This window comes from Chiloscyllium plagiosum, chromosome 11 (genome assembly GCF_004010195.1).
Source record: "Chiloscyllium plagiosum isolate BGI_BamShark_2017 chromosome 11, ASM401019v2, whole genome shotgun sequence".
Taxonomy (NCBI): domain Eukaryota; kingdom Metazoa; phylum Chordata; class Chondrichthyes; order Orectolobiformes; family Hemiscylliidae; genus Chiloscyllium; species Chiloscyllium plagiosum.
Genome location: NC_057720.1, coordinates 68,272,824 through 68,287,958, shown reverse-complemented (window position 1 = coordinate 68,287,958; position 15,135 = coordinate 68,272,824). Strand labels below are relative to the sequence as shown.

General features: G+C 38.8%; 1 protein-coding gene across 4 annotated transcripts in view; it reads left to right on the top strand.

Annotated features, from left to right (window-relative positions):
• Window positions 1–699: 699 nt before the first annotated feature.
• The window catches only part of mfsd14a1 (major facilitator superfamily domain containing 14A 1), a 30,045-nt gene continuing 15,609 nt past the window's right edge, over window positions 700–15,135 (top strand). For 2 of the 4 annotated variants that reach the window (XR_006313011.1, XR_006313012.1), the window contains exons 1-6: window positions 704–871; window positions 7,033–7,128; window positions 8,206–8,268; window positions 10,215–10,342; window positions 11,419–11,533; window positions 14,134–14,352. Coding sequence is in view for 2 of the 4 variants with exons in the window: in XM_043699696.1 (XP_043555631.1) it covers window positions 791–871; window positions 7,033–7,128; window positions 8,206–8,268; window positions 10,215–10,342; window positions 11,419–11,533; window positions 14,134–14,352 (702 nt within the window). In the remaining 2 variants the exon portion in view is untranslated. Of the gene's footprint in view, window positions 872–7,032; window positions 7,129–8,205; window positions 8,269–10,214; window positions 10,343–11,418; window positions 11,534–14,133; window positions 14,353–15,135 lie in introns of all 4 variants that reach the window. The other 2 variants (XM_043699696.1, XM_043699694.1) reach the window with 2 other exon arrangements.

The following is a 15,135-nucleotide window of genomic DNA, read 5'->3' as shown; positions in this document are numbered from 1 at the left end:
AAAAACATAAGAAATAACAACACGAGTAGAAGAAAGGTCTGAAGAGGTATCACTGGACTTGAAACATTAATTATGCTTTCTCTCCAATCGATGCTGCCTGACATTGAGTATTTCCAGTAACTTCTGATTTGTTTGCAGGAGTAGGTCCATCAAGCCAATTACACCATTTCACAAGTTCAGCACCATTTTCCTGCACTGTGTTTATAATTCTTGGATATTTTCAATATGATGAAATTTACTGATCTCAGTCTTGAATATACTCAATACCTGAGTTTCCACAACCACCTGAGCCAGAGAATTGCCCAGATTCTCCAACCTCTCAATGAAGAAATTCCTCTTCATCTCAGTACTAAATGACAAAGTGATTTGCTATCCTGACTTGGAATTACATCTACATTCCTGCACTGTTGCTGGGCCAAAGCCCTGAAACTGGCTTCCCAACTGCACTGCAGAGCAAGGGGTGCTGACTCAACCAGTGTTTCCCACATCTCAGATTTAAAACAAACCTTTAGCCCAATACAACATAAAAAAAGGTACCTAATATGAGTCAATAGAATAGATTTGATTACGTCAGAAGTGATGCTGTATAAAAGAGGGCATCAAAATCAGGAGTTCTCCAGGTCAATGAATGCAAGTAACCCTAATGACCCCATGGACACTTGGGGGCGGGCCTGTACGATCACATGATCTCGCGGGGGCCAATGGGTGGATCGTGCGATGTGATGACGTCAGCGCGGTTGCGGGGTAATGCTGTCACCATGGCGGCGCTGTGCGGGCTCGGGATGGAGTCATGATGCCCAGCAAGAAGAAAAAGCGGCTCCACCGCAGTATTCTGCTGGCTAAGAAGATCATCATTAAAGACGGAGGCACGGTGAGTGGCGCCGCAACGGGAGGGCTCATCTTCCAGTAATTCCCGATCCAGCAGAGCCTCCTCCTCCTCAGGCGGCATGGGCCGGGGCGGGGAGGGACAGGAGTCAGGCCTCAGGCCCCAAGCCCCAATCCCCAATCCGCCTGTGGGCCCCGAGTTGTCTACAGCTTTAAATCCGGCCTGTCCATTAACGATCACACCAGTTAACTAACGAGCCCATCCATCCACTCATTTCGTCGGGATGTTCACCAGTTCTTCTACCTAGAGCTGTGAAAGATAGGATCTAGTGAATAAGAATTGAGTCCATGACTGTGGTTATCAAATGAGAATATTCCTGAGAGAAAACTTTGCTTCCAGTAATCTTTCAATGCATCAAAAAGAGTGAGGCAGTATTCACCCTTACTGTGCTCTCAAATAATAGATGTACTTTATAAACAACATGACAGAAAGATCTATTTTACTTTTTGATTATGTCAAGGGACCAATCAAGCTTGCACATTTCCTTCGCAAAAGAAGTGGCTTTGCACAGCAAACATGTTTGGACACAGGAAAATTTAACAAGCGAATAATATCTTTTACACCAGCAGGAGTACACAAATTAATTTTCAGAGACCATCACGTAAGGATCCTTCCTGTGTAATTCATAGTTCTTTAACCATGTTCCAGGATTCCCTCTGAATGAGAGGTTGGCAGGCACTTGTCAGTCAGATGAATGTTGATGGGGAGATGAAACTGAAGATAAGAGATGGAGGAAACTGACTTTGTGAAGGTGATAAGAGGTAGAGACATAAATGCGAATAGAGAAATAGAAATCAAATGAGTCAAATAGATAGTGATTCACAAAAGTTAGAGAGGTGGAATAAAAACCACTAATTTTACGTTAAGGATTTGCTGTGAGCAGTGCCATGAAAGAAAGATGGAACAGTAAATTAGTGAAGATGAAATAGTTTAAAAAGTCCTTCTTGTGATATTGAATCTAATTTTTGTTTTATGGTAGTACTTTTTTACATTACATTACAGTGTGGAAACAGGCCCTTCGGCCCAACAAGTCCACACCGACCCGCTTGGACTGTGGGAGGAAACCGGAGCACTCGGAGGAAACCCACGCAGACACGGGGAGAACGTGCAAACTCCACACAGTCAGTCGCCTGAGGCGGGAATTGAACCCGGGTCTCTGGCACTGTGAGGCAGCAGTGCTAACCACTGTGCCACCGTGCCATCCAGACGTTATAGTTAAAGCCCCATTTAATCAATATGAAGTACAGGGGCGTGTTGAGGATAGTTCAGCTTTTTACCTGATGGTCTCCTGTTAACAAACTGTGATCCAGCCATCTTCAGATAGAGTCATGTTGAGGTGTACAGCACAGAAATAGATCCTTTAATCCAATTTGTCCATGCCAACCAGGTATCCTAACCTAATCTAGCCCCATTTGCCAGCAGTTGGCCCATATCCTTCTCAACCCTTCCTATTCATTTACCCATCTTTTAAATATTGTAATTGTACCAGCCTCCACCACTTTCTCTGGCAGCTGATTCCATACACGCAGCACCCTCTGCGTGAAAAAGTTGCCCCTTGGGTTCCTTTTATGTCATTCCCCTCTCACCCTAAACCAATACCCTCTAGTTCTGGACTTTTCCACCCCATAGGCTATCTGTTTATCCTATCCATGCCCCTCATGGTTTTATAAACCTCTATAAGGTCACCCTCACCCTCTAATGCTCCAGGGAAAACAGTCCCAGTCTATTCAGCCTCTCCCAACAGCTTAAGTGCTCTGACCCTGGCAACATCCATTTAAATATTTTCTGAATCCTTTCAAGTTTCACAACATTCTTCCAATAGAAATGAGACCAGAATTGCAAGCAATATCCAAAAGTGGCCTAAGCAATGTCCTGCACAGCTGCAACATGACCTCCCAACTCCTATACTCAATGCTCTGACCAATAAAGGAACGTGTACCAAACACTACCTTCACCATCCTATGTAGCTGTGACACAACTTTCAAGGAACGATGAACCTGCATTCCAAGGTCTTTTTTTTTTCTCTCAGCAACACTCCCTAGGACCTTACCATTAAGTGTATAATTCAAGCTCTGATTTAAAGATCCAGTGACATTTTTGTAACATATATCATTCAAAATAACTTCTGACAATGGAGCACTGAATACCTTGTTAGTGCCCTTAGTATGCTGCAGTGTAAATGTGTTTTTCTTCCTGCCTTTCAGTATAATATCTGTGAAACATCCAAGTCAAACAGGCTATAAATTTCGCAGGAATTGTTTGAATTAATTGCCCTTTCAACTTTTGAATGCAAAGATATCCAGTTATGTACCAGCATGAAATTTGCCGATTTGGCAATTTCTCTCCAAAATCTACCTGTGGAAATGAAATTGAAGTGTTGACCCAATGCTATTCATAGCTTTCAACATCAAAATTAATGGCATTTTACTGTCAGTAATACAGTCTGATCTGATTTTTTTTGCTTGCTGTACTTTTTTTGTAAGGTGCCCAAATATCAGCCCTAGACTTGAACATACATCTACACTGAAGCTCCAATATAGTCTTTTGGGTGAATTATAAAACTGAGGCACCAATAGCCCCCCTTGTGGTTATAAAACCTGACATTACATCAGAGAAGAACAGTGTGTTATTGTAGCAACCTGAGCAACATTATAGCTAGATTATCTGGTCATTAGCATATTGTTACAGAGTCACAGAGGTGTACAACATGGAACAGACCCTTCGGTCTAACCCGTCCATGCCAACCAGATATCCCAACCCGATCTAGTCCCACCTGCCAGCACCCAGCCGATATCCCTTCAAACCCTTCCTATTCATATACTCGTCCAAATGCCTTTATTGTGGGAGCTTCTTGTGCATAAGTTAGCTGCTGTATTTCAAATATTATATCAGTGGCTTCACTTCAGAAGAGCTTTTTTGTCTGTATAGTACTTTGAAAGATACAATATACAATACAGTACAGCACAGGAACAGGCCTTGCTGATTCCTAATCCTTACTTAGACCTGCTACCCGTTGCTCATATAGGGTTTCGTGTGTCTTATCAAGATATGCTTTAAATGTTGCTAATGTGCCTGCTTCTACTGACAGCACATTCCAGGCATCCACCATCCTCTGTATGAAATATTTTCCCTGCACCTTTTCCCTAAACTTTCACCTTCTCACCTTGAACCTGTGCCATCATGTAGTTGACCTTTCCACCATCGGAAAAAGCCTCTGACTATCCACCCTTTCTATGCCTCTCACAATTTTATCAGCTCACCCTCCGTCTTTCCAATGAAAACAATTGAAGTTTATCCAACCTCTCCTCATAAGTAAATCCCTCCAGACCAGGCAATATCCTGACAAACCTTGTCTGCACCCTCTCCAAATCATCCATGTCCTTCTAGTAGTATGGTGACCAGAACTGGATGTGGCATTCCTTGGAGGTTAAAAAAAAAAGAAAAAGTGCTGTTTTACCAAAAATTATTTTCTGCTGTAGTTTTCTCCCAAGTATAAGTTCAAACATCTGATAGTGGATTTCAGATTATCTTTGTCTGAGGACAAAAACACCAGGAGCCAGGGATCACATCAGACCATTGCACATGTTTGCATGTGAACATTTGGAATATTTCTGCAACATTGGAAACTAAGCATATGCATTAGGCTGACAGTAAAAAAGCTAGGATCTCAGGGACATCTTAGCTTCTGTTTAAAACAAGGCTTCTGTGGTTACTTTGCCTGAATGAGTGGAGTTTGGTTACATTTAGAATATTACTAGCATAGGAGTGTAGTCATAAAAATAAAAAAGGTACTTTTGCTTGATGTTTGGGATAAGTATAATGTAATTTCCGTACTGATGAAAACATTTGAAAGGACTGCATCAAAATAACTTATCATTTGTTTGTTTCTTGTTATATTTTTAGTCTGTTATGTATTTACATCCATTTCATTACCTTCATTTGTTTTGTACTTGTGTGAGGACATCTTTTAAAGGTACTGTATGGTTCCATTTAGTTACCTATGATGGTGACTTTGTTGCTAATATAAAGCCATCTAGAACATGAAAGAATAACTGAAAATTCAGCTGCCAATTTGCATTTGGTACTCCGTGTTCCCACTCTCACACTGTGCATAGCATAGTTTCATAAGGTAGTGTGTGGCATAGGCCAACTATGCTTTGAAGTGAATTGGAGCCTGTAAGATTGATATTTTTAAATTAGATTAGTTAACATGAATTGTTTTCTGAATATATTAGAATAAAATATTTAATCTTAACACCATTTTGCCTAACCTTCACTTTGCTGGCAGTATGATTAAGTGGTGATTTGCTGATTAGAGAAGAAATCTTACCCAGGTTGGTTGTTCTTTAACTACTTGAAGAGTCTCAATGTAAGTTCTTTGTTGTATTGTAAAACATTGCAATGAATTTGACAAAGCAACTAATGTCTTATTTTACCTCTGCAAAGTTGGGACGGAACAGAAGCTATGATTTAGAATGATTATTTCCAAGTCTGAGTAGTTAGATATTTCAGTTACTGTTTCATAAAATAGCAATTGCTCAGATTGCACTGAACTCTTGACTCATTGGTAGCACTCTGCCTTCTTTGTCAGATGGTGTAGGTTCAAAAGCTTGAGTGTTTCATCTAGGCTGACTCATCAGTAGAGTGCTTTGAGAATGTCACAGTCAGTGGCTTGTCTTCCAGTATCTGGTCAACAAGAAAGTCTTCATATATCAAAAACAATTTGCTGTTTATTTAGCACATTGGTAGTTGAGAAAAACTTTACACCATTTGTAAGTAATAATAACACATTTATATTTACACCTGAGATGAAATAATATGAGAAGGAAGGCATCTGTGCCTAATTGGAAGGTAAATATCCATGGCAAGATCAAATTAAAACTTCTGCATTTTATAACGTATAGTTAATTTGTTAAACTTGACTATTTTTATCTTATCATATTTGAATTATCAAAATACTTTTCAAACATCCTGCAGTGAAAAATATTAACAAAATTAATCAATATTCCTAGAGGTAACATAGATCAGTAAAAGGGAGCATCTTTTAAATGCAAAATTCTTTAATGTTTTAGACCCATTTTCAAAGCCTGTTTTCTACAGAAAATCGATTTGTTGATTTCGATCAGCGTTCTCTGAAACCTGTCTGTGAGTACACAGATCTGTTGGCCATCCTTGACAGGGTTCATCACAGCATGCAGCAAAAGACAACAGATATTTTTCCAGAAATTCAGTGGCAATCTCACTGAGAAATTTGGCAAATAGTAGCATGCATTAAATTCAAAAGGACTTAAGAAGCAACTTCTAACTAAGCAGATGCTTTAGGGAAGTCTTCAAAGTGTGGTAACAAATTAAACCTTTGTCATCCACATGCAACTCATTCAGCAATGAACTGTGAGATCAGGCCAACCTATTTCTCTCAATAGGTATTGAAGATCCGAGTTAAAACAAACCAGAATATCCAACCACCCGCAGCGTAGGGTAGCTTGCAATTAATGATTGTTAATGTTTCACATCATTGCAAAGTTATGGAATATTTTGTCAGTTCTGATCGATCCTGTTTAATAATATAATTTCTGAACATGGAAATGGCAGTACCACTGTCTGAGGACTCATTTCCCAATGGTGTGAAGTCACAGAGGACCCGCTGAAAATGTGTGTAGTTAATATTTTCAGGCTACAACTTGCCATTACAGCAAACCTTTTATTAACAAGCATTTATGGGACCAGAAGTGTACCAATTGATTGATTGAATATACCGTTTGATCAAGAGGTCCATATAATTGAGGTGAAAACATACACTAAGTAATAAAAACACAATTCAGGGAATATAAACCTCACTGTTACACTTCATTTACAGCATGAATTACTTAAATAATAATGGAATTTTGCCTTAAATAAAACTTATTAGCAGACAGTCTTCTCACTCGCGCTCTCACCAGACTGCTCGGACTTTGCGGAGATCACGATAATCCAATAAACCTCTGATATTTAAGTATAAACCGTTTGCTGGTTTATCAAGCATTCAGTTCACAAGGTGTTGGTTAACACAATGTTTGCTGTACATGAATGGTTGCTGGTTCAGACGTTAAGTGGGCAAGTTAGTCTCAAGTTAGTCTCCAGTGGTTTAGTTACATTTTCTTTTCCAGCCTCAAGGAATCGGGGCACCAAGTATATACCATGCTGTGATCGTAATTTTTCTGGAATTCTTTGCTTGGGGTCTTCTGACTGCACCAACACTGGTGGTAAGTTCTATCCATCATCTTGCCTTGTTTTCATAGAGTGAAAGCTAAAAATTAAACATCATAGATCACAATATTTTTAGTCAGGTAGGAATGTGAAATGAACAAGTACAATTAATCTTTAAGCTATTGCACACTATGATTTGGTGTGATTATGAAAGCTTCATAGTTAAACAGATCGACCAGATGCATTTCATTGTTCAGGTCGTGCAAGCGATTGCAGTTTGACAACAGGGCAGAATGAAGATTCTCATCAACCTCATTTGTCCATGTAGTTGGGCTGCTTCCACATCAAAGATTTAGTTTCCCCACAACAATCTGTGGACTCATCTAATTAACATTAACAACAAATGCCACTTTCGGGGTTAATTGAAGCTACCCTATTTCAACTTGTGTATTATTGTTGCAGATATTGGAGAATTTCATCCTGTCCGAGCTGTATTTAAATCAGAGTCTGAGAGCTGTAAGGCCAGACTATAAGCCCACTCAGTTCTTGTTAAAACGTTCTTTTGCATGAGCTGCAAAACATATTTTCCTCCTGTTCATTTTGTTTTGTAATCCTTCATGGGTCATAGACATTACTAGCAAGTAATACTGGTCTTGCCCATTTCTAATTGCTTTTTAGGATGCTAGTGGTGAACCATCTTACTGAATCTTATAATAGGTCTGTAGTTTGGCTTGCAACTAACTTGCATTAGTTAGTTGCATTAATGATTAACGACACCGGATTCATCTCTGTAGGCTGTTTAACAGAATAAGTTGTGAGATTTCAATTGTGTAAAGAATCATGTATGAGTGAAGTTAGGCTCAAAGATTTGTAGATGTTTTTTATGTATGTTGCCTCATATCGAAGCCAGTTGTAGTGCACCTAAGCCACTGCATTGCCTGGGCTTACTAATTCAACATCGTAACTCAAGCCCCTGACCATTCTGAAGTATATTTGTTCACAAGGTAGCAGAAGCATGGAAGGATTGTGGTTCTTCAAATGTAATTGAAGGTAAATAACCTGTGGGTAATAATAAACACATTACAAATTTTGGATTTAATTGCAACAGAAACTTAATTTATTTTATTTCCTAGGTCTTGCATGAGACATTTCCCAAGCATACATTTTTGATGAATGGCTTAATTCAGGGAGTAAAGGTAAGTCTAGAATTTCTGTAAGTTTTTCGGCAGGTATCAAAATGTTCCATGAAATGTTTTTAGAAGCAGATGGAACCCATATGATAACATACACAACTGACTGACATGAAGAAATTAGCTGGTCCATCACACCTATCGTACATTACAATGGTTGTTCCATCATGACTAGACACTTCCTACCACCTTCAATCAAAAATACAGTCCATTCCTATTTTGAACAGTTAATGTCTTGTCCCTCATTCTCTCCATTTATTAAACTTCAATAATCTATTGATAGAGACAAGATTCAGCTGTTCTATTGTTTCGTAGATCTCTATTAAATCATTTTTAGGGCTACACTGCTCTGAAGTAAATAGACGGAGGTTCACAATTTTATCTTAAGTAGCTGAAATTTTTCAAACTTGCAATCATTGTAGCTCCAAGGGCCACTCACTCATCACTTTTATCATTTGCTTTGATGCCACACTAATTTTTGGTTCTTGGCAGATTAGTCATGGAGAAGGTGAAGTCAAGAACTGTCTTCATGCTTAGATTTCAAAGTAACATTGTTCATTCTACATTATTACTAAATACTGCTTTATATGGTAATCATAGATACCAAGTTCTGATTTTATGGTTACATTAGGTAACAATTAATCTATCTTCTTTTGAGGGTTGATGAAGAATTATGTTGAAAGAATCTAATACCTTGTTACCTTTAGCTACATTATCTAGCTATGTTGTTAATGAACCTACATAGATCTGTGCACAATTCTTCCAAGTGTATACTGTATTACTAGCATACATATAATACCACAGTTATCCAAGTTAATTGTTACTTGGCATTGTTTGTCCCATTCCACAGAACTATGTAAGTTTTCCTCCTGCTGATGGATAATTATCAATAATTCCAAATAATTATTAGATACATACGAAAAAGAATCACCTCTGTTAATTAAACTTAGTTTAACCCCAAGAAGTTTACTGCCGCTAATGTTTCTGGATTAGTGGTGCTGGAAAAGCACAGCAGTTCAGGCAGCATCCGAGGAGCAGTAAAATTGACGTTTTGGGCAAAAGCCCTTCAACAGGAATACAGGAATGCTGTATTGCTGATGAAGGGCTTTTGCCCGAAAAGTTGATTTTCCTGCTCCTCGGATGCTGCCTGAACTGCTGTGCTTTTCCAGCACCACTAATCCAGAATCTGGTTTCCGGTATCTGCAGTTTTTGCCACTAGTGTTTGCAGACAAGCCTGAAGCTTTATATTTTGCTTGTGTGTCTAAATTCTTTGAAGTAATTCAGCTTCCGAGCTCCTCCAGTGAGAAAATGATGTATGTGTCAGGCGAGCTTAACAAAAAAACACTTGCAGTTACAAGGTGCCTTTAACATCTTTTAGAAAAGTTTCAGAAACATTTAATGTACAATAGATGATGTTGGAGAACAGTAACTACTTTTCTATATGTCATCTATGGCTCAGTTGGAAGCACATTCACTTCTGAATCACAAAGTTCCAAGTTAAATTTTCATTCTAGGCTTGAGCACAAAAATCAAAGATAATACACCATGAATAATGTAATATTCTGGTTCTTTGGCTATACTATACAAACTAAGCAATTGTAAATATAAATTTGTATTTACTTTTGATGAGTATTTTTCTACTGTTAATAAAACATAGAACATTATAGCTGAAGTAGTAATTTTGAATGGAACATTCCCCATGATGTTGTTTTTCCTTTTTGTTGTTCTAACTAGTTTTTCATGACATTGTTGATAGCTGGAAAAGTAATTTAAGAAAACTATTTAGTGGAAAAACTAGAGACTTTGTTTAGATAATCCATGTGATATATATGTGGAACTTTGACTTTCATTGTGATGAATGTGACTGCATCAGTGCAATGATGTAGGTTATTGAGTATCATTTAACTTGCATAACGCAGGATAAAGTTAAATGAGAATTTTTTCTTCTACAGGGATTACTGTCATTCCTGAGTGCACCACTGATAGGTGCACTTTCAGATGTGTGGGGGCGGAAGTCTTTTCTGTTGCTTACTGTCTTTTTCACCTGTGCTCCTATTCCTTTAATGAAGATTAGTCCATGGTAGGTATATATTTGTTTACATATATTGAGAAAATTAATAGCTGTCTAGTCGGATATCCAAAGGTGGGCAAATTAGGTGGATTGGCCTTACTAAATTGCGCCAAAGTGTCCAGGGTGTCCAGGGTTGTGCAGGTTAGGTGATTTAGCCATGGGGTAAAACCCCATGCAGGATTATGGGGATAGAATGGGATGCTCTTCACAGGGGTGGTGCGGGCTCAGTGGCTGGAATGGCCTCTATCTGCACTATAGGAATTCAATGATTAAGATAGCACTACAGATTTCAAGTTAAAAGGTCTCGGTTGCTTATGATTAGATCCTTCTCACGTCCAAGTTAAAGAAATGCTATTGGAGATTCCAAGTCAGAGGAAGGTGAAATTTGATTTGTATATAAAGAAGGATCAGCAAATGTTTACAATGCACCCCATTCATCTTATTGTAAACATCCCTTTTCTGTTGTTTTTCTTCATTAGCAGTTATCTCAATCAAAATATTTTTTAAAATACACCAGTCATCTTTTTCTTGTTTTTTCCTATTCAGCTTGACGCAGAGGTTGAGAAAATAAGCATTTAGCTTGAAAGACAGTCCAACATTCCCACATTTCAAAGACTGGTCATTTGTAATTGCTTTGAGGTTTGTGTATGTGTGCTGCTGTAGTCTTACCAGACCATAGGGGCTGCTCTCTCATTAGAGAGAAGCAACTGGTGGTGTTTTAACCTGAGGGCCATCAGACCTCAGGCGAAGGAAGAGGTTGAGAAGGATAGTCCTTCATGGTAACCTCAAACCGGTGATGGGAATTGAACCCGCGCTGTTGGCATCACACTGATCTGCAAACCAACAACCCAGCCAACTGAGCTAAACCAATTCTCCTTTGAGGTTTATGAAAATATCATTCATTGTAGCTTACTGAATGCTTAGGATGTCCCAGAAGGCATTTCAAATGTTTGTATGAAAGTTTTAGTAATGGGAGCTAATGTGGCGAAGGACTGAAGTCTTCAAAAAATGCAAACTGTGCATTTTTTTTTCTCCTGTCAAAAATTGTTTCTGATTGTATATTTTCTCCTCCCCCTCCCCCCCAGGTGGTATTTTGCAGTTATCTCCGTGTCAGGGGTATTTGCGGTGACCTTCTCTGTGGTATTTGCTTATGTAGCTGACATAACCCAAGAGCATGAAAGAAGTATGGCCTATGGATTGGTAAGTGAAGCAAAGTTGTTTAATAGTTTCCTTCTCTCTTAGATTTTTCCCATGTTATTTGTGGTCATTCTTCTACTTAACCATTCATGTAAACCATTACGTTTGGATTTGGCAGGAGTTTTACAGCTGAGTGCCATTCCTGCCACTAAATCTCACTATGTATCCAGGCTGGGTACAGGCACCAAAACACATTAGCATCCACTGCCAAACGAGTCCTGGAATGAGATTCTAATTTGAAACAATCTGGCTCAGAAGCAGGCGTGCTCCAGCATGAGCCACAGACAGACTCCCCCCACCCCCCCATGCTTTTTTTTGTAGTCTTAACTAGTTTATTTCAGGACACATTTGATAGCTGGAGAAGGCATTTCAGAATACTGGAGAAAACTGGAGGCTTAGTTTAGATCATTTATGTGATATTATAATATCTGTTGAACTCTGTGATGACTGTCATTGATGTGACTAAATGTTTTCATTTGAGTAGTATTACAAAAACCATACTTAATGAAGCTCTGTCTTTCCTACCATTGGTCATGTGATATATTGCTTCAATAACTTTAGATACATCTGTCTAAATTACTACTTTTCTTTTTCTCCTTTTTTGTATTTTCTAAAATCCCAGAGACTATTTATGCCTTTCCAAATAAAAAGCCACCTTTTCTACAACTTTGAATCTCTCCAATCAGTTTTCTGACCCATCCCACAGAACCAAATGCTTGAAACGTAGTCATGCACGTCATCCTTTGACTATAACCATTATGCATTCACCTTGCAGCTCTCCATCCTCCTTTTTATCAACCATGATCCTTGAACTATATGGAACAATTGTTTATGGGTTCTTATGCAAAGCCATTTCTGTTGCTCATCTCATTTGCATTCAAGTGTTCAATTCCATCCCTGTTTATCTGATCACAGGCAAAGAGATTCCAGTACTGGTTTCTCTTTTCACTTCTACACTGTCATCCATTGCTCATTCCTTGATCCTTTCTTTTCCTTGTCTACATGCTGCTGCTTTGCAGTACCATCTGTAGACAATGAGTTGGTTTCTATATGCATTCTGATATCATCCATGCTATCTCTCAACTATCTCTTTGAACACATCCACTCCTTGTTTGACATTCATTTTTGGATGTTGTCATCATTGGGAGCACTGAATGTGTCCTCTTCAGCTCCTGTTAGAAACTTTATGCTTTTGCCATTCATTCTGTTCCCCATCTGTTCACCCATTTGGACTGGACCATATTGTTCACTGGCTTTGCATTCAGTTTGACCTGTGCTGAGCATCTTATTCTGTTTTTTTTTTCTTTCATATCTGAATTTATTTAGACCAATATCCTGTTTAAGGGTCTCTACATTTTAAAAACTGGGTGGCACGGTGGCACAGTGGTTAGCATTGCTGCCTCACAGCACCAGAGACCCAGGTTCAATTCCCGCCTCAGGCGACTCTCTGTGTGGAGTTTGCACATTCTCCCTTTGTCTGCGTGGGTTTCCTCCGGGTGCTCCGGTTTCCTCCCACAATCCAAAAATGTGCAGGTTAGGTGAATTGGCCATGCTAAATTACCCATAGTGTTAGGTGAAGGGGTAAATGTAGGAGAATGGGTCTGGGTGGGTTGTGCTTCGGTGGGTCGGTGTGGACTTGTTGGGCCGAAGGGCCTGTTTCCACACTGTAAGTAATCTAAAAAAAGTAGAAAATACTCAACAAGTAAGGGAGCATCTATGCAGAGAAAACATAGTTCAAGTTGATAATGTTTCGGCGTAACTGGAAATAGTTGAGAAATGTAACAAGTTTTACATTATAGAACAAAGGACAATGGAAGGAAAAGAATGAAAGGGAAGATCTGGAATAAAGTAGAAGGAAGGAGAATTTAAATAACAAATGGGGTAATTATAATGAAATTGGAGATGCATCTATAGAAGGTATAGCAGGATACAGTAATTGCTAGGGAAACTCGGCTGGTCTGGCAGCATCTGTGGAGAGAAGACAGTTAATGTTTCAAGTCCAGTGACCCTTTTTTGGCATCTGCAGTTCATTGTTTTATTTTAGTAAAACAGAAACTTTCTCTCTGTTTAGATGCTGTTATTTGTTGAATATTTTCTGCATTCTCTATTTTTTAAAATGCAAAGACACTGCTAATGTGGCAATTTTCCATCCCATTCCCACTTTGATGTCTTTGTCTTCAGCCTGCTATACAGATCTAGTGAAATTCACTGTAAACTTGAGCCCTAGCATGTCATCTTTTAATTAGGCACTTCAGGAGCCTTTTCAGTGTGGATGTTGGACTCAAGGATTCCACATCATAAGCCCTGTTCCCAATTCTTTTTTGGATGCAGTTGTTGGTAACAATTCTGGCCGAAATATTTTTAGAATTTGCTGATTTATGATTTTCAGCCCAGATTACTTTACATTTTTGTTTCCTTGTGTTTTATTTCCTCTGAAGAATCGATTAGAAGCAAGGCAAAGCGATCTTTCAGTTTAGAGTCATAGTTCAATGCTGTGATGAAAATAACTTTTTAAAAGTGTGCAGTTCTCTGTACTTGCATTCTCTCACAACATATTAAACTTTTTGGACTGCAATAATTATTTTGATCTTCATGATTGCTAGGTTTCGGCCACATTTGCTGCAAGCTTGGTTACCAGCCCAGCCATTGGTGCCTATCTCGGTCGAATTTATGGGGATAGTCTTGTTGTTGTTCTTGCTACAGCAATTGCTCTTCTGGATATCTGCTTTATATTGGTGGCTTTACCAGAATCTCTCCCTGAAAAAATGCGACCTGCCTCATGGGGAGCTCCCATCTCTTGGGAGCAAGCTGATCCATTTGCGGTATGTGTGGCGTGGACTTTGTAATATACTTTGTATTATAAGTTGTAGGTTTTATAATGAGTTTCTGTGATGCTTCAAATGGACTCTAATCTTAAAATTTAAATCAAAAGTTAAACGTGGCTTATTGATTGTATTTGCTTACAGCTTTAACTGGAGCCACTATTTTCTAGATATTAAATTATTTCTGTATTCATAAATACTTTTCACTTGTGTCAAATACCTGTTGAAATTACTGTTCATTTGGTCATCTTCAGATCTGTTAATTGAACTGTTGAGAATGATAGTTCTGCTTAGTCAGTAGAGACACTGCTTTGTATGACCAAACTCATCGAAAAGTATAAAATTGCACAGCTGAAAAAGACCACTTCCTGCAATACTGAAGTAATCTTTTGTCTTTGCTTGGGGTCATAAATATGTACAGCACAGAATCAGACCTTTCAGTCCAACTCAACCGTGTTGACCAGATATTCTCAATTAATCTAGTCCTGTTTACCAGCATTTGGCCCAGATCCCTCCATACCCTTGGTATTAATAAACCTATCCAGATTCCTTTTAAATGTTGAACTTGTACCAACCTCCACTTCCTTTGGCAGTTCATTACATACACCACCCTTGGGTCCCTTTTTTTATACCTTTCTCCTCACCAAAATCCCATGCACTCTAGTTTTGGTAAAAAGACTTTAGTTATTCACACTATCCTTGCCTTCATGATTTCATAAACTTCAATAAGGTCACCTCTCAGCCTCCGATGCTCTAGGGGGGGAAAAATACCCCAGCCAATTC